General features: G+C 44.3%; 1 protein-coding gene across 2 annotated transcripts in view; it reads right to left on the reverse strand.

Moving 5' to 3' along the window:
• rftn1b (raftlin, lipid raft linker 1b) overlaps positions 1-26,992 on the reverse strand; it is a 110,278-nt gene that overhangs the window by 78,743 nt on the left and 4,543 nt on the right. For both annotated transcript variants that reach the window (XM_030072469.1, XM_030072468.1), the window contains exon 2: positions 20,045-20,226. In XM_030072469.1, coding sequence (XP_029928329.1) covers positions 20,045-20,192 — 148 coding nt within the window. In that variant the 5' untranslated portion in view covers positions 20,193-20,226. The remainder of the gene's footprint in view (positions 1-20,044; positions 20,227-26,992) is intronic.

Raw genomic sequence — 26,992 nt, forward strand, 5'->3', positions numbered from 1 at the left:
ACACCACACACTGTGTCTACCTCTGAACTCTGAAAACAGGTAGTCAGCCTCCCATTTGTGATGAAACACACGGTTTCAGTTATTAGTTTTCCTTTTGCTTATGGCGTCTTTAGCTCTCCACGTCACAAAGCAGTGGGCAATCCTGCGCTATGACCCCTGACCTCCACTGACAAGACGTATTTAGCAACTTTACGTAAAAACCTGCCGGGTGAGACTGACCTAGAGCCAGTGCCATCGAGCTACATGGCTCCCCCCTAGTGGCCAAAATGAAAGCAGCGACCTTTTAAAGTCAATTGAGCCAAAGTCAATCGTTTCTGTTTAAATTTTGAAGTTCACCTCGGGGGCCACAAAAAGAGGTTCGGTGGGCTTCGAGTGGAAGAAAAACAAATTGCAAACGTGGTGGAGCATCTGCGAGGAGGCGGCCGTTCAAAAACCAAACTTGTGACTGGAGGCGGCAAAGAAAATCTGGACATAGGAAATGAACGAGATACGCCTTTTGCTCCTTCAGTAGCTACAGTTAAGATACCCTTGAGCAAGGTACTTCACGGCCGACTGCTCCAGTGCAGCTGCCGAGCGGCCGGCAGCAGAAGACGGCGGTTGTGCCGGGCAGCGTTCAGGTCTGATAACTAAATAAGTGTGAAGGGCAGAGCTGAATAAGAGAATCCATGCTCAGCAAAGCTTTTCTGGGTAAATAAAGGTAAAAACAAACAGATTAGAGGGACGGCTAAATGGTAATGCAATTGTTTTTCTTTGTCTAGACGGTGCATTTGAGGCTGACGGAGTAAATTTCCAAATACATATGCATCTCCCAATCTCTGTCCAAAGCCCCAGGCGGAGGCTTTTACCGAAGATGGGGAGAAAAGCATGCCAAGTTCATCTACTGTTCCCCTCGCTAAATGACTGGAACAGTATATTTTGCAGGCGCACGGCTAAATGAAAAGGCGCCGGATGTCTTGATGGGGGAAAACTACCTGTAATTTGTTCTGCCAGTAAAAAGGTTTATAAATAGAAAGGAAAAAGGTCTCTGTCTTTCTCTCTGTTTTGTTCTCTTTCTCTCTCCCCTCTGTCTCTCTCTCTCTCTCTCTCTCCCTCCCTCTCTCTCTCAGGAATTAGAGTCTGCCTCCATCACCAGTCTTCAGGCTGACAGGAGCCCTCCAGAGTGCGTTTTGTCCGCGCGACGCCGCCTCCTCTGCTGACAGCCCCCAGTTGCCTGGAGACGGCTCTTGAGAGACAAGCAGTGGTAAATGAGCGGGTTGTTGATCAAAGACCACGACGGCTCCGCTGCTGCGTTTTCAACAGCGCGCCACTCAGCCGCCGCACACCACTTTCCACTTCCTGTTCTCTGCTAACTACAGGTTGCAGGCTTTTTTTTTCCGCGCAGGACACTCTGACATTAGCCTCCTGTCGAAAATCACGTTTGAAACATTTTCCGCCGAGGCGCGGTGGCTTGATTGGGGGGTTTTTCTGCCATTAGCATTGCAAAAGAGTGCAAATTTGAATTTTAAAATAAGGGGTTGCGTGATGATTAAGCTCCCTGACAGGCCTGGGATGTTTTGGTGGCATCGTGGGCCTGCCATTAGATGTTTTGTGCGGCTGATTGTGCCGCATAATTTGCTCTGTACTCTGAAGGCAGCCGCCACTGCTCAGGCAAGGTGTTGTTGTCCCCTTTAAGGCAAACAGTGAAATCCAGTGTTGCAAAGAAAAAAAACATCACTCATCCTCCCCTGAGTTTTTTTTTTTTTTTTTTTTTTTTTTTTTTTTGCAGCGTGCTTCCCACAATCGTTGCCTAATATAGTTTATGATTGTTTTATGAATCAAGACATTAATATTTATAGAATTCTTATTGTGTGTTTAGCACGGAGGCGGCTGGATGTTTGATGGTGGCTGTGTGTGTGTGTGTGTGTGTGTGTTTCGGTCTGTGTTAATGTTAGTGTATGCATGGAGGGATTTGTATGTACATATCATTGTGTGTGTGTGTGTTTTCTCTGCGTGTGGTTTAGGTAGAGTTTGAGAGGAAGAGAAATATGCATTTGGACACATACACACCAGCTAATACCCCCAAAAAAACACACATTCTTGTACACATTCCTACATCCAGCCTCGGGGCCTTGACATTCCTCCAGTTCACCAGCTGAAATATCTCATGTGGGGGCCATGGTTGCCGCTTTAATTACTAGCAGAGCCCTGATGAGAGGAGAAACCAGCACGTCACTTCGAATACAGAGGCAGCGGAAAAGCGTGTGCAAAGAAAGAGGAGTTGAGTTCGGTGAGTGAAGGTCTGGTAAGGTATTGAGGGCGACTCTGAGACATCACAAACCTCTGGGAACTTCGGGGAAAAAAGGCAAAAAAAAAGCCTTCTAGTTGCCAGGATCGGAAATTAATAGGCACTCGAGGCGAAAATGCCCTTTAATGTTCACAAAATGCCCGTGAAATTAGAAAAGGCGTTGCAAAAATTTGTTAAGTAGCAGTCCCTTTTTTGCATTTCACCGCTGTTCACAGTTTTTTTTTTTTTATTATTATTATTGAGTTATCAAATATTCCCTTGTGAAAGCAAATTCTGTGCCTCGTGGGCCACTGTTGGATAACTGGAGCGGGTTTTGATCAGGAAACAATCGAGTACATAGCCTGAGGAAGTAGAAAATGTGGCACTAAGAAGGCAGCAGCAATAGAAAAAAAAAATGCCATCCTACAAAAACCACTGCATCAACAGAAAGTAAAACAGCTATGGTCTTATCAAAAAAAAAAAAAAAAACAACTGCAGGGTGGAAGATGGAGTGGTTGGGGACAGAGTGAGGAAAACAGCATCTTCCACTTCTGTAAGTCCAGCTGTCTGTTCCCAGCAATGGGAAGGATGCGAGGGATTTGTGGCTGTGATTTAAAATAAAAAAACAAACCCCTGTGTTACAACCTGAGCCAGTATTTGCCGGTGCAATGCAAATGCATTCTTTTTGTGGGTCGGTAAAAATTGCCCACAATAAAAGGACTGAAATGCCTCCAAAAATCAGATCAAGAGGGCAAAAACACCCCATGATAAAAAGCCAATCTCTTACCCTGCTACGTGCATAATTGCAGTGCAAATAGTGCGGTACCCCTGTGACACTAAAAGCTCTGTGGCAACATGTTTCCCATTTACAGGAGAGGCTCGTCCTCAAAAACAGACGGTTAGTCCGTCTGTTCCACACTTAGAAGACTAAAAATATCAGTTAAGTGTTACATGGTCTCAGACTTGCAAATTGCTCTTGACTAGGAAAACATACAGCGCGAGGGCCGCGGCGGCGTGTTCAGGGCAGAGCAGACGGGGGCAGTAATGGAGAGGGTGTGAAGTTGGAACCCGAACCTGATGACAATTTGTAAACTGCAGTTCAGAGTCTTTTAACCCCATCATGAGACAAAATTCAGCGTTCAGATGCCAGATATTTCATCCCAGTGATTTTGAATGTTTGGCCTGTGCCCACATTTTACATTACAAATAACCGCTTTGCAAATAACGCAGGGCTACTGAGGTTTCTGATATATAGTTGAAACAGCAGCCGTACAATATGCTGGGTCTGCGGCTAACAAAGGCGCCACCATTCATAAACCACAGAACTGATACTTGGCTGTGGAAAGCAAACATTTCCTCAGGGACTATTTTCCGGCGGGGAGGCCGTTTCACTCCGCCCAAATTCAAATCATCATCAATTCAATCAACAATGCTGCCGCTTTTAGGAAAACGAATGAGGACGACTTTATTATGGTGGTGTAATAAAGGTGTGACGAAAATTTCAAGTCTATGAAAGTTTTCATATCATATTGGAATGAATGGAAACCAATGGCTGGATAACTCTATGAAAAATGATATAGGAGCTCTAAAATACAACCACTTGCTTTGGGTACAGATTAGCAGAAACATGAAGTATTTTGTAGATGTGACACTAAACAGCAAGCCAATTTGCAAATCAATATATCAGCCTCCAAGGACCCCGGGGGCTCTTTTATGCCATCGGCCATCAGACTCCACAACGCCACGGCAACAAGTACCTCCTACATCCTCAGTCAGGAGGAAGTAGGTCGTTTAAAACTTATAGAAATTATATCTACAAACCCCAATCTGCTGCACCGCCTAAAGCACAAAGGCGAGGTGATGTTTCCATGACACCACATCAAGCACGGGGGCATCAAGGACACCACATTAACTCGAGTCATGACACGCTGTGCTTCAGAAGGACTTACAAATGAGTCAACATGAACCATGTGCAGATATTGTGCATGTATATATACACACAGATCTTTTTTTTTTTTATTGTATTTATTAGTCTCATTTTATCTTGTATAGGTATTTATGGAAATTTCTTTCTTTGATGTTACATTCCCTTGTGCTGCTGTGTGAACCTGGATTTCCCAGTCATTAAGGGTACGTCCTATCTTACTTTATTTTATACTATTGTAAGTCAAACTTAGAGGCAGAAGCATATGGATATGGATGGATAATTGCAGACAACGGAGAGTTTCGCTGGGCTGCGCTGAGACTGGAGATAGACAGAGGGGAAACGTATGCTAAACGAAACACGGCGCTAATCCATCACCTGGACTCTTCAGAAGTAATTAAGTCAAATTATGGACGGCCCCCGCTCTCACACCTCAATCTCCCACCAGATGGGGACCCCGCTGAGCAACAGGTGGCCCATCCTCATACAAACCTGCATCCCACCACTGTCATTTGAATCCTTGGAAACAATGCCGGAGCCAAAGAGCTAGACACCCGAGTGAAATACGAGATAGATGTGTAATTATGACAAAATGTGTATGTGCGTATGTGTCTCTGTGTGTGATTGTGTGTGTGTGTGTGTGTGTGTGCAATATCTATTTCATAATTAACTGCCTACTGTGCCTGTGCGACACCTGCCTCTGCCTTTTGTCTCTGATTATAACAATAGACCGCCAAGAGATGCATAGACTTATTAGATATAAATGGCTGCCTCACATTTCCATAGTTAACAAGCGAAGGCCTGCATTATTTAACTCCACAGACAGCGTTTGGGAGAATGATAAAACAAGGTAATTGAGAGCGTGAGAGACCAACTTACACAACAAACTGCAGACCAACAGGTGGAACTTTACGCAGACAAACAAGTGTGCATTACTTATACAAGAGCAGAGTTAAAGGGCTGGTTCACCAAAAATACATAAAAAAAAAAAAAAAAAAAAAAAGAATCACACATATTTCTAGTGCAATCTCTTCATCCAGATGGTTTCCGTGCAATTTGGCACGGTTTCCGGTCTTCGGCGATCTCCTGTGTCTCCTGGCACCCCGGTACAATGGGGCTGGATGGGTATTCGTTAGTGGAGCTCAAACAGTAAACAAATTTACATGTGAAAAACAGCCGCAGCTCTTTCCAAAAACAATGACACGGACACCCGGCATTATCCACAGCCCTTTGAGGGAGAGGGCAAAGACTTTCTGGAACAGTTTCCTGCTGTAGTACATGGGCAAACTGTATATCACCACCTTTAATTTGCACTTGCTCGGGGTAGTTTGCAGGGAGTTTGTCAGTGTTTTGATGGTTTGGGCTCCACAACACAATACCCATCCAGTTGCATTGTACTGGGGAGACAGGGAAGACTGGAAACTTTGTCAAATCACACAAAAACTATCTTGATGGATAGACTGCATAAGGAAAAAGAGGGATTTTTTTGTGTTTTGGATGAGCTGTGTCTCCAAAATCACATATCTAGTCAAATGAACCAGGATCCTCCCTCTGTTTGTCACAGGAAGATAGAGGGTTATACTTTCACCTCAGAGCTGTGAGATGGTAAACTCTGATTGCCTTCCCCTCGTCCCTTTGCCACAGCCACTTCATTACATGTCGACAAATCACTCTCTGCATCCCATATGGGTGCAAAAACAGTCAAACACTGGCTAACGTACACACAAAATGATGCCAATCAGCTCCGTGGTTCTGAATGCTACCCCCTTTACTGTGATCGTTTGAAGAGGCGCAAACAATTTTGTTGCACCCTCTTTCATTTGACATGGGCCTCAGGCAATTTTTTTCTAGCCCATCAAGTGTGCAAAAAGGTCTGGCTATGCATGCAAGAGCAATGTATGTATAGTGAATTCATATTTGGCCATGCTGCTTTCATCAGTGGAGCAGAGTTATGAGCTAACCCTAGAAAGAGTCCATTCAACTTTGTTAAACAAACACTTTCCGCATGAGTTTCTGGCCCCATTTGTCAAATACACTTAAATAAAACAGCTGCTTTATTCACTTATTGATGCCGTGGATCCTTTAGGCCTTAGTGGAGCAGTGATTTCTGAGTAAAGAGGGTCTAGCAGGGGGGCGGTGCAAGAGAACGAGCCTCACAGCCTTCGCCAATTCGATCTAATGAGAGGAAACTTCAAATATGCTTTTGAAAAACGTCTGACTTCCATCTCATAACACGCCCGCTGGGACGGCTTGAAACAACTTCAGAAGGTCTGGAAGTCTCCACTGGAGCTGGTTGATCGGGATGGGAGTGGATTTGGCATGAGGAGAAAGAGCCGTAACTATCTGCACGAGGACTGTTTGGAAATGAACCTCTAAATGGCTTTTCATGATCTCTAATCGAGAGATCCACGCACGCAGCCACCTACTTAGCTGAGGTGTGAGAGGCGCAGCAGAGTCACGAGACAGGGGAGTAACTGCGTACAGAGATCAATGCAAGGGTCATTTTTGGCCGAGCTCTATAGATTTTCATTTATTACCTACACTTGAGGATGACTAGTCCAAAAGTAGGATAATAACTGACATTTACATTTGGGAGACTGTGAGATCTCCCCCTGATGAGGGCAAAGTAAGACTGCAAGGCTTTTGAAGCAGTGAAGAAAATTTGTATTATTTATATCGCACTTTGGTTACAAAATGCTTTACAGTAGGATAGAAAAGATTAAAAAATACATGTGCCAAGAAGAAACAACTATCAAAACAAGAATCAAGGGTTTGTATCCTAATATAAACTAATTATTGTAAAATATCTTGTGGAAAACCCACCCGGGAATTTTTGGCAATATTTAATAGTCTGGGGAAGCGAAGAGAGTCACTTCCCATTGAGCACACGACCATCTGACAAAGAAATGACTCATCTGCTGAATAAATAACTGATGGCAACTATTAAAAATAAAAGTGAGAAAAAAAAAAACTGCAGGTCACTATTAATGTTATGAGTCATCTTGAGATTTCTGCTTATGTTTTTCTTTTTTTTTTTTTTTTCTTTTTTCCAAGGACAGGATCATCTGTGTTGTTTGATAACTGATGAATGTGTTTCAAGCAAAACAAACTCCCGGCATCTTGTACAAAATGTTCAGCAGGCTGTTGAAGGATACAGCCTCTCCTACCTGGGTGTAAACAGATCTGAAAATGAGGCAGCGCTTTTATAGGAGGAGCCATTTACCATCTAATCCCTGAGTCAGAGGACTGACAGCTGAGAATTTCATCATCAAATTGACAAATCGCACTCCTCAGCTCCTCAGCATCACAGTGGAAATGCGGGAAGAAAATAAAAATCACCTTGCTTATTCGAGGAGACGCCTGCGCTTTATGCATGAGGTCTGCAGAGTGAGGCATAAAGCACTTAGAGTGAGGTCTGCAACGGTGTTTTGTACCACTATACCGGCTAAAAACCTCCTATATGTGGTGCTGATGATTGACGTGATTTCACCAGTATTTGAAAAAAACACTTCAAATTACTGCCCAAGCCGAAGTACTGTTACTTTACTGCAGTAAAAATAGAACTTCTGCTGTAAAAATCTACTGAAGTAAAAGTAAAAAGTAATAAAAGGAGTAAAAGTAACTGAATTTTCCAAACAGTAACTGTGTTAGCTGTGATCTTTTCCATGCAGTTAGAAAAGGAGGAGGGCACACGCTGCAAACTATTCTTTTAAAGGTGCATTGCGCAAAATTGCTGAGTGATGATTGAAGTGAAGACCATGTAGATGCAACGGACAGATTTGGACTAAGCCCGTAATGAGCCAGTTGAGTCTTAATGGTCCTCGCTTCCATCGACCATCTGCAGTTTTTCATCGTCCACCTTTTATTGGAAACTTGGAAATGACAAAAAAAAAAAAGTAGAATCAACAAAGCAGAACAAGATCCCTCTTCTCATCCACAATCTGTCACTGATCATTTGTTCTCTGTAATGGATGTGATTTAAAATTCGATGAAGCTGAATACCCAATCAAACACGTTCTTCAGTAAAAGTAAAAGTCCTGACCTTAAAAAATACTCCAACAAGACATCCGCCCCTGGTTTTCACTTCACTTGAAGCTCTGCATGGTTCCTCTATGGCACAGAGGAACCATGGAGCGGGTGTTTTTTTTTAACCCATGGGTTAAGAAAACTCCCAGACCTCTTGGGCTTATGAAACTCTCTCTGAATCCGTTGCATCACATCAAAAATTGATTGCGGTCAAGCGAAAAAGAACAAACTGTTTCCCTATCCTGAGTGAGTGCATCTATAAATGTATTGCATTATGATATTATTCCCATATTCTCGCCCTTTGCACGTCGGTCGAAATGTTGAACGTAAATGTTTGTCTGCTAATTGACATCTGAGATCTTTGGGTTGAAACCAAAAACATCCATTGCTGTGACAACATAAACCACCCAGTTAGCAGGAAGTGAGTTCAAGGGTGAGATCATTTCCTGAACACGCTGCCCGTTCGACCCGAATGGCTTCTTCGCAGAGTCTCTAACAATAGCAACAACAACATGAAAGATCCTCTTTTTCTCCCCACTCACATAAATACATTTGTTCCTCTTTGGGAGGCGCTATCAAGGCTGGGCCGAAGGCTGGCGGAGGTGTTTTGTTAAATTTAGATTGTTTGCTCCTCTGCCGTGGAGACCCAGATTGCATTTCAACACAATCAATACTGGCATATTGGATCTGAGTGAGAGGGCAATAAGAGCCAATAAAGCTTTGAGGGGGCGTCCAGGCGTATTGTCTGTCAGGCTGGCAGGAAAACAGCAGAGGCCACGGCAAGAGGAGGCAATAAGGAGGCTGGATAAAAACACAGGGGTGTACAAACGCACCTCCCAGCTAAATACGAGGCAAAATAACACAGAACCTGGAAACAGGAGCTCTGAGACTGAGAAAAAATGTCACAGCAGTACATGCACACACAGACACACACACACACAGGCTCATATATTTATATAGCATATCACACACTCTCTCTGTGTTTCCACCTCTGTCTTCCTCCTCTCATTTCCTCTCTCTTCAAGACACTCATACTCACTTACTCATCTGATGACGCACACACAGGCCCCCCACCCACACGCAGAACCCACGTCGCAAAAAAAAAAAAAAAAAAAAAAAAAAATGAAAGCACCCCGCAATATGCTGTTTTATTCAAGTGTCGGGACAGGCGGTAACAAGGTCGTTTTCAAAGCGTGGTCATGACTAGGATCTCTGAGACCTCAAGGAACCTTTGATTACACAGAATCCAGGAATCCCTACAGGTCATTTTGCACCTATAAGACATTTAAAAAGGAAACATCTATAGAAAGAGAAGCAAAAGGAAGAATTGCATGCAAGGAAAAATTAGAGGAAAAAAAACCCTCAAGGGGCTGATTAAATGAGGTCTTCCTTAACACGGCAGCAAATACAGACACTTTAAGACTGACAATGCTTTAAAAAGAGTTAGTGGTCTTACAAATGACAATATTTAAGTACAATGCCCCGCTGAGTTCTGCAAGCATGCTCTCTCATTTGTATTTGTGCCATTTTTTTGGCCCTCTGACCCTCCCCAAGCCTCCACCTTTTCAAATTTCGAACCATCTCTCACAAGAAGCAGCATCCCACCGCGAGAGAGCCCACGAACACACACACACTCATCGCACACAAACACACCACCTGAACCACCGGCATCAAATCATGAGGAGAATATTTGTCTCTTTGCAATGCGGGAGGGAATATAGTGTTTGCCGGAACACACACACACACACACACACACACACACACAGGCTGCATACTAGAGACTGGAGTTTAGTCAACTGCAATAACAAAGCCCTCAGACACAGGAAATAGCCTGCCCAGAATACGAAGCATTACAAGCAAAAGCTAATCTTAAACATATTGCTGAGAGAGAGAGAGAGGGAGGGAGAGTGAGCGAGAGAGAGAGGAAGGAACTGAACAGAAATCTGCGTTTCCTGTTGCTGAGAACTTGGTCAGCAGTTGCGGCCGTTTGAAGCCTAACGAATGGAACCTGCTGAGTTCTGGCTCTGTCAGCCTGTTAAAACGCTGCTCTGACATCTTTGTCTCGGCAAACAATGGCTTGGCATTTTGCTGCTCGGCTGGTTCAAAACAATACAAGCAGGGCCCATTTAGCATGCCACCGACGATGGATGGAGGCAGTAACAGGAGACAGTGACATGGGTCTGAATTTGTGCTGCCAAACTGGATGGCAACTGATGCATATTTCACGGACATGTTTTTTTTTTTTTTTTTTTTGAACTCGACAATCCACTGGGCGCTAAAGACATCACGTCGTGTCATCAGTCATGAGCATTTTTTAACCTTCCAGATCAAAAAAATCCATTGTCTACGGGAGAAATAAATGAGGATTTCCTGATTCCTTCACTGCAAAAAGTCAAATCTTACCAAGATTATTTGTCTCATTTCAAGTCAAAATGTCTTATTTCTAGTCAAAATATCTCATTACACTTAAAATAAGACATGATCAGTTCAGAAACAACAATTTTCACCTGTTTCAAGTGAAAATTTACTTGAAACTAGTTCAAATTAGCTTGAAACAAGAAACATATTCTGCCAATGGAACAAGCAAATTTTTACTTGTTCACTTATTACTAGATATTTTTACTAGAAATAAGACATTTTTACTTGAAATAAGACAAATACTCTTGGTAAGATTTTGACTTTTTGCAGTGTTCAAAATAATTTACTACATTTGAAAGTGTTTATATGAAAAAAAAGATTTTTTACCACGTTTTTGATATTCTGTTAACACCTGGTGTCATTTTATCGCACTACATGTTTGGCCACCCGTGCGGCAGCTGCGGCACACGATTCTCCTCTTAATGCTGCTGCTGTCATCCTTGAAAAGGGAACATATCGACCAAAGAATCTGACACGGTGGAGACCTAACCGAGCATTTTTTTGTGGCTCGGCGTCAAGTTGCAATGGCCTTCATCGCAGAACAGCCACCTGCGTGTTAAAAATGTGCTCTGCCATGGTTTTTTTGTTAGCAAATTCATGATTTTAGTTGGAAAGCAGCAGCAGAATTCAGTGGATCCTGTTCCATTTTAGAGGGACGTGCAGATAAAGATGTCCAAGTTTGAAACTCTGAGACCGTGACAGGGGTGATTATGCGGAAACCCCGTGGATTTTCTCCATGGGGAAAATACATTTGATCTGATTTGATTTCGGCGAAGGCTCGTGCTCTCGTTAGGATCCGTCTGACTTCCAGACCAGAAGAGTCTGGATTATTAATTGAGTATTAACCACTTTGTGTCAAGCATTTACTCGTTTTGGTTTTTCATACCACTGGTGCGATTATTCCCATTCAACCTCGATGCAATGCACCTCTCTTCAATTCCGCATGCATGTAATTCACCATCATGTTTTGAAAACCAAACGGGGTTTGATTCGAGCTGCACAACCACGCCCCGGGCGGCAACAATGAAATGGAAATATAATGTAAGAAAAAATAACAACCAAAAAAAAAAAAACACAGGTGACCGTGAATTCAGTCTTCAATGTCATTCTCCCCTTCAATAAGCGCGAATCAATTCCACCTCTCAGGGTGAGGAGCCGGGGGATAAATCCAGGCGCCCCCACCATCCGAGGACTAATCTTCCCTCGGAAAGCCACTCCGGCGCCCGGCGTTCCTGCTGACCTCTCCTGCAGCTCCGCTCCGTATCTGTTCAGCGGAGAGAGTGCAGCGGCGGGGGGAAGGCTGCTCTGCGTGTCACTCACCTGCCGCCGCCGCTAAAGCTCATATTAACAAGGGGACTTGAGGCTCTGGGGGTTTTGCATATAAATGATGTGTCTAGTTTCCCAAGATGAAATCAAACAGTGTGTCTGGGCCTCTGTATGCGCTTGTAGCATGTGTGTGTGTGTGTGTGCCTGGTGTGTGTGCGTACACTCATGTCTGCTCACTGGCTTTGATGTCAAGGACAACATCTCTGTTTTGCAGCATTTTCTGCCTGTCTGCAGAGAAGACGCGACACATGGAGTGTGTTTTCAATTTTTCTTCCCTGGCATTTTTTAACATTTCATATCACATTTTGGGAAATGGGATGCATGTCGCACATCCCCAAGTCCCCTTTTTGCCGCGCACACAATGAAATGGCTTCTTTCCACACCATGTAACACGGCGCCAAGCGCTCGCTTTCTCGGCTCCCTGTAGGGTCACGATCTCAATATCAAACAGACCGCGCGCTTTGTTTTCCAACGGCACTTTCAGAGGTAAATAAATGGTAGGGGAGTGACCACGAGGCTGAGTGCACGCTCTAAAATGATACAGCAGTGTAAGGCAGCGGCTCACCGGTGAGCTCACACGGATACTTGACAGCGCGGTGGAGGTTTATTACCTGCAGATTTCCACTGATTACTCCTCCTTTCATCACTTATTTTGCTGCAAAAGGTGTTATTTTTGTACATTTGGTGGCTGGTTTGCAGCCTGCAGGGCCATTTTCGGTGGCTGTCGCAGGTTGTCGACAGCGCTGCAGCATGAAATTATTACAAACATTGTTCACAGTGCAGCAGTCACAGCAGTCACAGGTGAAGCAGAGGCATAAAGCAGGGCATTAACCGAGAAGAAAGAGGTGAAGGAAGAGGAAAACGTCACGCTCACTTTCATCTCCACTTAAATATCCTAATGCAGAGCACGCCGCCTCTGTTTTGGATGAGTCAGCTGAAGGGTCAGAGACTCAGCCCATTACCTCCTTGTTTGCTTTTGCTCTCCTGCAAAAGTTTCTCGGTAAGCCATTGATAGCGTATCATTTAGAAGTTTCTTTCAAGGAATAGCTCACTCCGAAGCTCTCTGTTGTGCATCATGTTCTCAGCTAACGTCTTGAATATCGGACAAAAATGTTATTGATGGCGGGACTCACAGAGAACAAAGGCTCCAAAAACTGTAATCGCTACCGTGAATGTGATGGCAGCCATTACAGTTTTCAGCAATTTTGGCAAACGGCAGCAAAAAAAAAATATATATATAAAATTCTCACACTTTTATACAGCAAGTCTTCATTCTCCATTCATATGTTCAGTGTGTCCCAAAAACAATATAACTGCTGTAAAAAAAAAAAAAAAAAAAAAAAAAAAAGCAAAATAGGGGTGCCGCCAGGAATTTTGGGCCCCATGAAAAAAAAAAAAAAAAAAAGGCCTATATATATTTACTCGATGATGGTTTAATAATTTTATATTAGTTTTTACCTATTTTTTGGGGCCCCTGTCAGGCAAGGGCCCTTGGAATTGTCCTAACTTTTCCCCCATATACGGCGCCCCTGCCCCGCCCCGCTTTTTGTCGAAGTCGCCACGTAACGCCACGCCAGCAGTGGCTACAGTTTTTGAAACCTTCGTGCATGATGACAAATAATTTTGATGCTGCTGCCTGGCGAACAAGCTCTTACCAGTCTTGGTAAGCATAAAACTCACAAAAACAAGCCGTTTAGTCCCATGTTTAGTCTTAAAATCTCATTGTTCTTAATGTCAGATGGAAAAATAAAACAACAGGATGAAATAATCCCACTTGTTTCCGGCGCTAATCAACTTGTTTCCAGAATTTTGCTTGAGTCAAGAGTTATTTTCTTGGTGCTAGTGAGCAGATCTGTATTATTCTGCCTTGTTTCACACACATACATATTTAAACTTGTTCCCATTTAAACTTGTTCTTGAGACAAGGGAAGCTGCACTGGAAACACTGAACATTTCATGTGAGTCTACATGACTTGTTGAGATGGAGAAGTTTCATATCGTAGCTACATAGTATTTGGCGTCAGGTATAAATTACAGTTGAAATCAGTGTTAAATAAATTGACCACTGATTTTTTTGTTGCTCGTTAAATTGTAAATAGCTGTTTATTTGTGAGATCTGCCACTCTAATGGACATTATCTTCATTTTCCTAATATTTGCCTGTATCTTTAACGTATTACAGGCTACGTGGAGAAAAAGTCAGGGCACATGAATCATTACCTACACTTACAATACCCTGCGTAAGGTTATTACAGCCATGAGTAACACACTAACTCCTCATCCCAAAAATCTGCTGATGCAGTGGAAAGATTCAGCCACCGGGGCTACACTTACAGACTCTAATTTCTCAAACTTAATATGCTCCTCAGGGAACGAAGACAGACTCAAACACACATGCACACACACACACACACACAGAGAGAGGGAGAGACTGAGAGAGTGACATGGAAAAGGAATATAAAAAAAAAAGATCCACAGAGAGAAAGCAAGAGCGAGAGAGCGACGCATTGACAGTGACAGAGAGATGGAGCGAGAGGAAACTGATTACAGTAAGTGCCGCACCCCGCCACTCCGGAGAATACGCGGAAAGAAAATGCGGTGGGGAGCCAAAGAAACGCAGAACGTCCCACAAAGGGGGGCACCCCCACCCATCGACCCCCACCGCCCCCCCATCCAGCTCCAGCCGGGCGTCAGATCCCGTATGGGGGGGGGGAGGGAAACGCCTGCCTCGCCCCCAGACGCCTACGTGCTCCGGCTCCCTCATCCATCCAGTCCAGTCAGCCTGACAAACTAATGGAGACTAATCAACTGTCAGGGCAAACGCGCCGCTCACTACATCTCCCAGCTTCCCATACACCCCCCCCCACCCCCCCACTTCACCCCTCCAATCCTTTCAACTCTAACTGTCTCAGGCAGAAATGACAGAGTGATCGCTATATATAGCGCTCCGACTCCTCCCTGCCCTAGCACACATACACACATGTACCGTACACACACACACACACACACACAAGAAGACATGCAATGCCCACATGTACATACATACAGCACACATACACAGGTTTGTACATTTGTGAGGACCCTCAGTGAGTGCATTTATTCCCTAATCCCTCACCAACGCCTTCACTGTCTCCGGTACAACCCAAGCCCAATCTAATCCTAATGTCCTTAACCCCGTTCTGGTGGGCCGGGTGGTCTCACTGTCTTTCAGAGGCTGTCGAGCGCTCAGTTTTAAAGCTAGAATGAATATACTGGTAACCTACGGAATCAAATTATTCAGGGTAAATACTGCAGACCAAATTTAGGCGAGGGAGACACTATCATGGCTGTTTTCAAATTGGTCCCTTGACCTCTGACCTCAATGAAAATGGGTTCTTTGGGCGCTCATGGGTCTTCCCCTTTGCACCTTATGACTATCGTATGCTCCCTTCATAATGTTCTAGCCCTCATACACACATAAAAAAAACAAAAAAAACAAGCGCCTAACTAAAACACGTTTATTACAGATAATAACTTGACACGCAGTGCTGAGCCGGATCTAAAATCGATCTTTGGGTTCTCAGCTTTCAGATGATGCATACCAACTCTGTGTGACATCTGCTGCTGACCTTTTAACTCCCGCTGAAGATCCCTCACCCTTCCCTCAAGGTGGGACTAAAGAAAGGGTTGTAAGTAAGTGGTTGTCCCACAAAATAAGAACTAACCTTAAACCAGGTGTTCAGAAAACTTCAAGTTAAGGACTCCTAAAATATATTAGACCTATGAACCCCATATGATGTGACTTTGTCCCAGCAGCCTCCATTTAAGTATTTTATTTCGCTTTAGATATCGCTATTTACATGACTTAAGACTTCAATAAGTGTCTATACTGGGGTTGGGACGAAAAACATAACAGTCATGGTTGATCTCTATTAATATAAAACCTCATTTTGCTGTGGACTCCCTGGGAACCCTCCTAGGGACCCCTGGTAGTCCCGGGAACCACGCGCCGAAAATAACCTTAATCTTGAAGGACAGGTTTGTTTATTTTGAACCTGTGTGTAATTTGTGTCTTACACAGGCGTACCTCTTAGAGCCACAGACGCTTGTGCCTAATAACTTGTTCTTGAGTCAGCTTTCGGTTGAAACAACAAGCTGCTGTTTCTTGCTGCTAACAAGCGAGCGCGTCAAAATTGCTCCATAAAAAAAAACAAAAACAAAACAAAAAAAAGAACAAAAAAAACAAATCTAGGCTCCACAGGGAGATGAGAGCACGTGGAAACGCTGCAAATTGTCATCAACTGTCACAATCCTCTGTTTCAGTGTCTCAACTGGAGTGTTTATCAAGGCTGCCAAAGATCCAGTGTCATCTTTCCATTTGGTTGAACTCAATTCAATTCAGTTGTATTCTATTTGTATAGCGTCAAATCATACCAAAAGTGATCTCAAGCCATTTTACGGAAACCCAACAGATTTTGGCCAAATGCACGGACCAAAATCTCCCCCGAGAGCGAGCACAGGGCGACAGTGGCGAGGAGGTGTGGAGATCTTGACTTTCTCATGTGTGTTTGTTTGTGAAGGCAGAGCTGTGTCATAAAATTAGAGCATTTTAATTTATGTACTTTGCAACTTTTCCATTCACTTTCAGCTCCCCTGTGGAGCCTGCAAATGGCTTTTTACTGGCGTTATCTTGACACGCTGTGTTTCGACTGCTTGTTTGCGGGAGGAAGATACAACAGCGGCTCACTATTTTCAACTGAAAGGTGACTCAGTTCCCGGCTTTATCTGCGATTCCAAGAATTACTGGCGTTACAGGGAAGAGACGTTTCACAAATAAGTCAAAATTTGATGAACCTACCGTTAAACCTCAGCACTGCCAACTTCCTTCTTAGGAAAGTGTCTGGCTGCTTTAAAAAGTCACTGTAAGTCACCAAATGATGTGATACGCTAATGTGCATATCAGTACGTTCGTCACAGCACACTATTCCTGTCAGAGGGAGGAAGCCTCTCTGCATATGGAGAACAAAGTGATGCTGACACCTCTTTGGATCGAACGAGCACGTCGCAGAAATGTGTGCGCTGCTAAACGCTGTGCGCAGTTCACACACTCATGTTGTTCCCCATTGTGCCCAAATTAGTTTGATTTGTCACTCATTGCCTTTGAGAAATAAAATTGCCAGGGGATTTCAAAAAAAAAAAAAAAAAAAAAAACTAGAACCAAAATTGCCACGTTAATAATGCGTGACCTTTAATCTAAACCTAATAAGAATGTTACACTGCAAAAAAATCTCCATCTTAACGAGTTATTTTGTCTCATATACAGTGTTGAAAACTTGTTTTTATTCTCGTGAGGGGAAAAAAATCTGCCAGTGGGATGAGAGGGTCCCACTTATTTCCAATGCAGTCTCGCTTATTGAGGATGTTTTCTAGTGTTGAAGCCAGGCAGAATAAGGCAGATCAGCCTGGGATCTTAACAAGTCACAGAGTTTCATATTCGGTCTAAAAATCTTGTTTTTCCAAAAAAAAAAAAAAAAAAAAAAATCTGCCAGTGAGATGAGATATTCCCAGTTGTTTCTAATGCACTTTTACTTATTTCAAGAAGTTTTCTTGGTACAAGTATAAACACACTGAAGCAAGACATAATAAGACGGACACTTTCTGGAAACAAGCTGATTAGCATCAGAAACAAGAGGGGCTATCTCATTCCACTGGCTTTTTTTTTTTTTTTTTGCAGTGTAATGTTACCATAAACTTAAGCCCTGTGCCTAAAATAGCCCTTTAAAGAAACGAGAAGCAGCAAAATATTTGTGCTTGTGAGGACATTTTGTCCTCCAAAGTGTAGAAATGCAAGAATGCACTCGTGCACACGTCTCTATACACCTTCATACACACACACACACACACACACACACACACACAGTCACACAAAAGCCCCTGAGCCATGAGTTTAGGTCTGTGCGTTTCAGGAAGCAACACCCACCTCCCATCTAATAAACACCTCTGACTGAGGGGAGGAAGGAGAGGAAGGCCCCTACCGGGCTGTGTGTTTGTTTGTGTTTGTGTGTGTGCGTGTGTGTCTGTGTGTGTGTGTCTATGTGTGTGTGCGCACATCAACGGGGGAGGGATGCTATCTTTGTAAAGGAAACTGATTCATTTCCATATTTTCATGCATGGCACAGTGAGCCACCGGAGGAGGTTTAGGAGTTCGATTCAGTTTGAGGCTCGGTAAAGTTTTTCTAATTACAAACTTCTCTCTCAGCTTTCACTCGGAGCTCGCCAGGCCGGTCCGAGGCCAAAGGCGGGAAGGACGGCCCTCGCTAAAGGAAAACTTTGCCACACCGGCTCTGTGTAGATCAAACCTGTGACCTTGAGAGGAAACAAAACAGCCTTTCTAACCAGCAGGCCTCCCTGCCCGTTTTAGTTTGTTTGCAACCCCTGCTAGTGAGTTGGAGTCGCTGCCATACATAATTGATGGACGCCAGCGGGATGTTTGGCGTGGGTCGGAATGGAAAATTCTATATCATTAGCACAATGTGATAGCATGACTGACTAATTGTTAGAATAGAAATTACAATAGCTGCTGCTATTCGGGGAGCGACGTGATAATTAACACTACATCATAATGAGAAAATCATAATGAAATTTATAGTAGGTGCCATTATTCCACCTATGTGTGATGGATTTCTTGTGCACCTGACGTCTTTCTCTTTGTGGAGTTGTGTTGTGAAGACGGAGTTATTATGGCATTTTCAGAAGGGGGGGATACAGATTAATCATGCTGGAGGGAGCATTAGTCAGGGAAATAGAAAACACAGCAGTGTGGTAGATTGCGGCGCGGACCATGCACCTTGAAAAAGTGGCCGGGCGTGTTTCGCTGCTGCCCCCAGACGTGCAGACGAGCCCCGTATGAGGCAGCGAAATGTCAAGCGCCTTGAGTGATCCATATTTCAACTGTGCATGTTAAAAGAGTTTTACTGCCCCATGGTGCAAAATGACCGTAATATACTGCACCCATGAGGGCTGATGGGGTCAGTGATCAGCACCGGCGATGCAACAGATCTCTGGCTGACGATATTCAACTTTCTGGCCTGTCGTCTAAAAAATAAAATAAAAATCCCTCGCTCATTGGAAATCACAACACTCCCAATCCCACCCCCACCCACCCTCCGACATCCTGGCATTTTCAGCTGCTCAGTGATGGAAGACAGCTCTGACTAAGCAACCGGTGTCGCAAGACATTTCAGCTATGAAGGCTCAGAAGTCTCCAGCCAACAAAGCAAATGACACGGAGGGGATATTAGTATTTTGCAAAATGATTTATTACCTCTCCTCGAGACGTTTCACTTTGGTCCTGTGCTGTAATGACCCTAGCTTACGTGTCTCTCTTGTGAAAATGTTTTATTCTGTAAACTCAAAGGACTGGATGCCAGAAATCTGGGGGACGAAGTTGAGTTGAGGTGTGTCGTAAAATGAAAAATTATGCCGGTGAGATGAAATATTCCCGCGTGTTCCAAGTGCACTTTTACTTTTTCTCGGGAAAAAGCATAAATGTGTTGAAACAAGACATAATAAGGCAGATCAGCCCGCTAATTTCAAGAAAATGGCACGAAAATGATTCAATAAAATGCTGGAAACATGTTGATTACCTCATCCTATTAACAGATTTTTGCGTGCATGTACACTGCAAAAACTCAAAATCTTACCAAGAATATTTGTCTTATTTCAAGTGAAAATGTTGTATTTCTAGTCAAAATATCTCATTACACTTAAAATAAGACATGATCACCTAAGAAATAACTTGTTTTTAGTCCATTTTCACTTGTTTCAAGCGAATTTTCATGTGCTCCACTGGCAAATTTTGCAAATGAAACAAGCAAAAATGGTCTAAAAACAAGTTACTCCTGAGGTGATCATGTCTTATTTTAAGTGTAATGAGATATTTTGACTAGAAATAAGACATTTTGACTTACACAAATATTCTTGGTAAGATTTTGAGTTTTTGCAGTGTAAGAAAAACAATAATATGAGATGTTTAGATGATTTTTTTTAAGCAGATGGAGGTGGATAAAGGTCACTGGCTATTTATCTCCCCAGAAATCAGGGGCTTACCATCTTTGCCGATCAGGAAGTCCAGGTAGCGGTAGGTGTAGGCCACGCCCACCTTGGTCTCCACCTGCGGTCTCTTCAGAGTGGAGTAGATCTTGCCCGGACTGCTCTCCTCCGACGCCGGCTTCAGCTTCCGTAGCCCGCAGCCCATGGCTCCGCGGTGTGTCGGTCTGTCTGCACGGACCCTGCCAACAGGATGAGACCGAGCGAGGCGACGCTGTCATTTCAGTGTTTGTGCACGTGGCAAGCGAATGAACACCCGAGTGACTAAGCGTGTGTGAGTGTTAAAAATTGGAGCTAACTATCGAAGCTTAAGGTGTGACTGACTGAGGGGCAGGTTAATCTCTCTATCACACACACACACACACACACACACACACACACACACACGTGCAAACAAACATTTGCACACACGGATATTCACGGTGCCTCGGGGACTTCAGAGGGGAGAAGCAATAAAGAACAACATGCTGGATAAGCGACTGTAAATAAATAAATAAAAACTGCTAAATGAGCTTGATTTTTCATGGGTTCCCTCGCCCTCGTTCCCAGGGGGACCAAATTAACAGAGACAACCGTGGAGGAACAGAAGGCCTTAAAGAGCCGGCGCCCTGGACGGCGCCTCGCCCCAAATGGCTTGTGACAGCGTTGCAGCCTCTCTCCAGCGGCGGCGGCTGGGAGCAGGTGATATCCCATTGTGTTGTGCTGATTAAACTCAAGGATGGATGGATGGATGGATGGATGGATGGATGGCGCCTCCCCTCCCCCTCCTCTCCACTCCCCTTCCACCTCAGCTGATGAGGAACCCTCTCTATTATGTTCCCTTCTAATTACAGAACGTTCCGGGGCCTCGGCTGCCGACGACAGATCCGAGCCGGCCGTCATTTCGGAGACGACAGGACAGGAAGTGAGGAGGAGGGGGGGCGTGGGGGTGGGGGGGGGTCGGGATTGGAGGAAGGAAAGGGAGGCGGGAGAGGAAGCGAGTGAACGGGGGGGCTCTGTTAATGAGGTGAACGGCAAGAATGGAAAAGGTGAGAATCAATCAAGGGAGAAAGAGGAAATGGGGGCGAGCGGGTTGGAGATTGTTCGATGGTTGGGCGAAGGGGGGCCGGGGGGGGGTAATGCATGGCAAGCAGAGTCTGGAGAGGAGAGGGCGCAATTAGACTCCGTTGAATGGAAAAGGGTGATCAACACAAGAGGAGGGAGGCGGGCGGAGAGGGAGAGAGAGAGAGAGAAAAGTGTGAGAGACAATGCGAAAGATTCATTACGGCTGTCACGGACGCCGGTGTCTCCAACGGCACTTACATGAATATCTTTGTTGGGCGTTATGAATCTCAATGTGCGTCGCAATCATATCTTTACCAGCCTCATAACAGCCCCCCCCCACCCGTGTAGCTGATGAGCGTGTGATTAACCCTCCTATTCTGTTCATTTTGGGCTAACACTCATGAGGTTCCCGGTCACATGTGACCGGTAACATTGTATTTGATTATAAATCCACTATGACACATATTATCACCTAATGTTGTGTTAGATCTTTTTATCAACTTCTGCTCTTGTGAAAATGACAAGTTTTGAACTTCTATTTGCTATGTATGTGCTGTAGGCCTAATTTATCTGAGATCATACCATTCGTTTTTTAGGGAAAAAAACATTATATAGATATTATTTTGACTATAACAAATACTCAGATGAAACATATTGTAGTATTTATCACAGAGTACTTCATTTCAATGTTTTCCAAGGACACTGTTTTGAAAACATTTCAATTTTCTAAATAGTGGCAAAAAAATAGCATCTTTTGTGTTCCCGTCAGCATTGACCACTATGATTTAGCTAGTCATCCTCATGACATTTTCACATGGAAGCTGACCGTTCCTCTCAGGTGGGGATGAGGTCCAGGAAAAAATTACCATTTTTGGACCGAAAGGTGACCACAACTTCAGCTGGGTCTTCTTCCTGACACCTGACACCTGACAGGTGTCAGGTGTCAGGTGTCAGGTGACAGGTGTTGGCAGTTCCCGTGGTAGGTTCCCGTGAGGGTTGCCATGGAAGCCAAAAAGGGGCAAAGTTGTGTGTGTCTGTGTGTGTCTGTGTCCATGTGTGTGTGTGTGTGTGTGTGTGTGTGTGTGTGTGTGTGTGCCTGCTCAAAGACACCTACATGTTGGGGTGTGGGAAAGAAGTCAGAGAGATACTTTCCTGTGGGGGTTGCCATGGAAGCCAGAAAGGGGTATAAGGTGTGTGTGTGTGTGTGTGTGTGTGTGTGTGTGTGTGTTCACACACATCTGTGTCTGCTCAAAGACACCTGCATGTTGGGGTGTGGGAAAGGAGTGTGGGAATGTGTTTAACTCTATTTTATACACTAATTGTAGTCTTACCCATTCATTTCTAATGACCGGTCATTTGTGACCGGGAACACGATGGGTGTATACAAGTTAAATAAAACATTCAAAAATTAATAAAAATTCTCCAAATTTATTTTATGTGTTCAGATGCCATGTGTGAACAAAGTCATGGAACCTCATGACAAACAGATGAAATTAACTGCATTTTTTGGAGAGAAAACTTGTACACCGGTCAGATTTGACCGCGAACACGACAGGAGGGTTAATATAAGATCGCGCCGTGAGCCAGCTGTTTTGTCGCCGTTTAAATACACTCCAGAAGCGCTCCGAGTGCTCGGTGCATGTTGAAAAGCTGGGTGAGACGTATCGAGGAGCGGCGGCCCTCCCCCTTCCCCGGCACGTGCAAAAGCGGGACTGACGTCTTGATTCGCCGTTTTAAGAACACCCGTTTCAAAGCCGGCGCCCGTCAAAGTCCCCTAAAAGTGCTTCACAGTCCCCCCCCCCCCCCCCCCCCCACCCTAAATTGTCACTCAGGACTGCACTATACCGTGCTGCAGTTCAACACGCAGCATCAAAAATGGTTCTCGCATCAAAGAGAACGTATTTTTCCAAGTCTTGGATTTCCACCGTCGCCTACAGTCACTTGTAAATAGCTTTTATCATTTTTTCCCCCCCCAACCCTGGAGAGAGTAGGAACAACAAGAGAGAAAGCGAGGCTCTGTCATGTATTCTACATGAGGTAGTCAGAACAAAAGGGGGGAACGGAGGGGGTGTGCGGAAAGAAAACAAAGCAGATGAAAAAAAAAAAACGGAGGGGCTCGTATTTGCATAGCTCCTTGAGACCAGAAGGGAGGCGATGTGAGGCGAAGGCGAACGGGAAGTATTTTTAGAGCTGAACTGACACAGGAAATGTGAGATGTTTATGATTTTTCAGAATCGCTGTTTTCTTCTTTTCCCCCCTCAAACCTTTCCTCTGAGGGCTGAGCTCTGGGCTCCACCTCACCACCACTACTTTTTTCTTTTTTTGGGGGCGGGGGGAGATTGACAGGCAGGGAGTTTGGGCTGCTTGACAGGGCAGACAGGCGCTGGACAGCTTCAGAAAAACAGGAAGAGGGGCCATTGATCTTTCCTTTGCTGAATTAGCAACGATCCCCGTGCCGTTTCATCCCCATCTTTTGTCATTTTGAAGTTTGATTCGATCAGAGATTTTATTTGATAAGACTCCTCGTAAACTGAGGTTGAAGTTGCTGTATGGTGGCAGAAATGCGCTCAGCTTCGGCCCTTCCAACCAAAAACATCACCCGCATTGTTACCGCCTGTCAAGAGCAACATCAGGCAGAGGCTCCGCGTTCACAGGCGTGTTTTCTCCTTTTTCCTGTCACTTCATTTTTGAGTTCCCATTGATCAAGAGGGCCACTGCAGGTTGCTTTTCTCGGGACTCCGCGCATTATCGAACGGCTGTCTCGCGCTAATGAGGAAGTGAAAGTTACTGTGCAGTCGTGGCTTTTCCAGGGAATATACTTGGGGTGTGTGAGAGAGATGATTGCTGTAAATCTGCTGTTCCGGCGCGATGCACTGCGGAAAAGTCGGCCCAAAATCCCCGCTCGCGCTCGCAGACATCACAGTATCGGCGACAGATGCGGCGGCGGCGGCGGCGGCATCGACAGATTTTCCTTAATGCTATCTGACGGAGATCTTCTCCACATTACCAGCCATGTTACAAGGCTTTGATAGCAGCATCGCGGAGATCAAACCCAACAGCATGGGAAGCTTCAGAGTGGATTATTGGAGGAAGACATTAATTAGGACACACTGTTCTTGTGTTCTTCTCCGTGTAGTCTCCCTTTTAAGCCCGCGCTCTCCCCCTCTCTCTCACGTTTTATCTCGCTCTCCCTTTCCCTCTTTCCTATTCTCTGACTTTGGCTTCTTTTAATCTGACAAGTAAAATGGAGCACAAGTTGAGAACAAGGCGGCGGATATTTTATTGTGAAGAGCACTATCAGGGACCATCGCATCACTGAAAGGTCACGGCTTTGATGGACAGAGCCAATCTGTCCAATGGCCTCGTGTCCTGTCAAAATGTCCCTGACTGAGGCATTGAACCTCCGCTGATCTGGATGGGGGGGGGCCAGCGACGCGTCTGAAAATATACACGTTCCCTGTTTGGACAATCCTCGCTTCCTCCTCTCCTTCCTGCCTTCCTTCCTTTCCACCTTGACTCCTCACCTGGGTGGAACTGGGGAGGACTGGAGGGCAGGGACACAGAGAGAAAAGAAGGCAAATGGACATGAGGGATGTTAAGTGCTGTAACCTTTGATCAGTTCTCGCCATTTTTCAAGTGAGGGACGCTCAGTCTCTACCCGTGTCAGAGATAATGTGCAGACAGCCAGTCATTAGCCCACAAGGCGATTCAAGGCCCGTCCACATCCTGTCACTGTCCTGATCACCCCGCCAGCTTTTGTTTTGAAGACCGACTGGCCGTATATTATCCTCGTATGTTATAGAAAGCAATGTTTTGCCACAAAATATTAATTGTAAAATGTTTTATTAGCCTTCAAGAGTCTGCTGAAACAGTTGGGATGTTGTAGTCCTCGTTCTTTGTTTACTTTTTGTTTCCTTCTTCTTTCCTTCTGCCTCCAGAGAGCAGAGCAGCCATTCGCCCCCATTCATTTTGCATTATATCATGAAAACCGCAATGATTAAACACACGGGAAGTATTTTAATCAGGACTTTTAAATGACACACTGCAAAAACGCAAAATCTTACCAAGATTATTTGTCTTATTTCAAGTCAAAAATGTCTTATTTCTAGTCAAAATCTCATTACACTTAAAATAAGACATGATCACCTCAGAAGTAAACTGTTTTTAGACAATTGTCACTTGTTTCAAGTGAAAATTCACTTGAAACAAGTGAAAATTTGTTGTTTCATTGGCAAAATTTGCCAGTTGAAAAAGTGAAAATTCACTTGAAATAAGTGAAAATTAGCTAGAAACAAGAAACAAATTTTGCCAATGAAACAAGCAAATTTTCACTTGAAACAAGAGACAATTGTCTAAAAACAAGTTACTTCTGAGGTGATTGTGTCTTATTTTAAGTGTAATGAGATATTTTGACTAGAAATAAGACATTTTTGACTTGAAATAAGACAAATAATCTTGGTAAGATTTTGAGTTTTTGCAGTGCAAAAGTGTGACTTGTGTGTCATTTCATTCAGCACTACTGAAATAGTATTATTACAGCGGAGTTTTAAAATCGGAGTCTGTGACACTTCACCGACTAATCCCCTGCATGACATGAGTTAACCAAACATGGCACCGAGGTGAATGATGGGAATGGCAACGCGGTCATAGTCACGTTTCTGTTTGTCCTCGTTGCATCTTTTGACCGAATGATGTGGAAATTGAATCGTCTCTTCTTTGGCTCATGACCAACTTTTCTCATCTGAATCCTTCCTGATCTTTCTCAGATATCTTGCTCGCAAACAGACTGACTGACACGGCGATGACTGTTACATAACCTCCGCCATACAGAGGTACTTACAAATGATATCCATGTAATGACTTCTTGGCTCCAACAGGTGTCGCTGTAAACGAGCTTGATCAACACATGCGACTGCTGTTTCCGCACAACGTGAGAAATAAAACCTGTTTCAAGTGGCCGTCCATGGCAACGTTCAGTTTTTCATAATTGATGGTCATTATTCAGAAATCTCAGATTGCCGCAGCTGACCAATCGGCATTCCACAGCGCTGCGTGGTAAACGCACGTGCCATCGGCTGCACGTGTTTATCCAAATTGCCTGAAATGAGTGCATTTACTTTGGTGTGATTGTGGGAATCAAACGCGTGACCATGTGCTGCGCTGGACAAAAAAAAAAAAAAAAAAAAAGGTTAAATTTTCTCTCTGTGTTACATCTCCACATCGAGACACTCGTGCACATGCAACGAGGGGACCGTGGGTGCAAATGCAAAATTGCTTTTTCAACCGGTGGATTTGTTATATTTGCTTTGAATGCCCAAGGACAGGACATAATGGCAGGCATACAGCAAATCAAATAGCAGATGAGAGCGGATGATTAAGGCGGGTAGAACAGAGGGGTGAACAATAATGTCTGGATGCGATTCCGCGGCGTTTCAAGGCTCCGGTTGGTTCTTCGGTTCACTGTGGCCTCGGTCAACCTCGTCTCTGAACAGTCTCAAGGCCCCGGTACAGTCCGTCCGCACATACACACATGCTCGCACACGTCCAGGGAGCTATTGCCATGGGAACCAACCCCTCTATGACTATTCCCTTCTCAGGAGAATAATAGGTACCAATCTTTCTCTCTCGGCCTCTCTCTCTTTCTTTGTCAACCTCTCTTCTCTCCTTGGTGGATATAAGCTCTTATCTTTCATGTCCTCCATGTCTCATCCCCCTCCATCGTTCTCCTCTTTTCCTCTGTGTCGACGCAAACGCTCTTGTCCTCTGGTTCCGCGGCTCTCCTCTGTGCTTGTCTTGGCTCGTCATGAGTCTGATATCTTATGCATAATCTATCCATACTGGGATTTGCGCAGTTCTCTAAAGTGAAAAAGCATAACATTATCTAAACGCTAAATTGGATGTTTT

Source organism: Myripristis murdjan, chromosome 16 (assembly GCF_902150065.1).
Source record: "Myripristis murdjan chromosome 16, fMyrMur1.1, whole genome shotgun sequence".
Classification (NCBI taxonomy): Eukaryota; Metazoa; Chordata; class Actinopteri; order Holocentriformes; family Holocentridae; genus Myripristis; species Myripristis murdjan.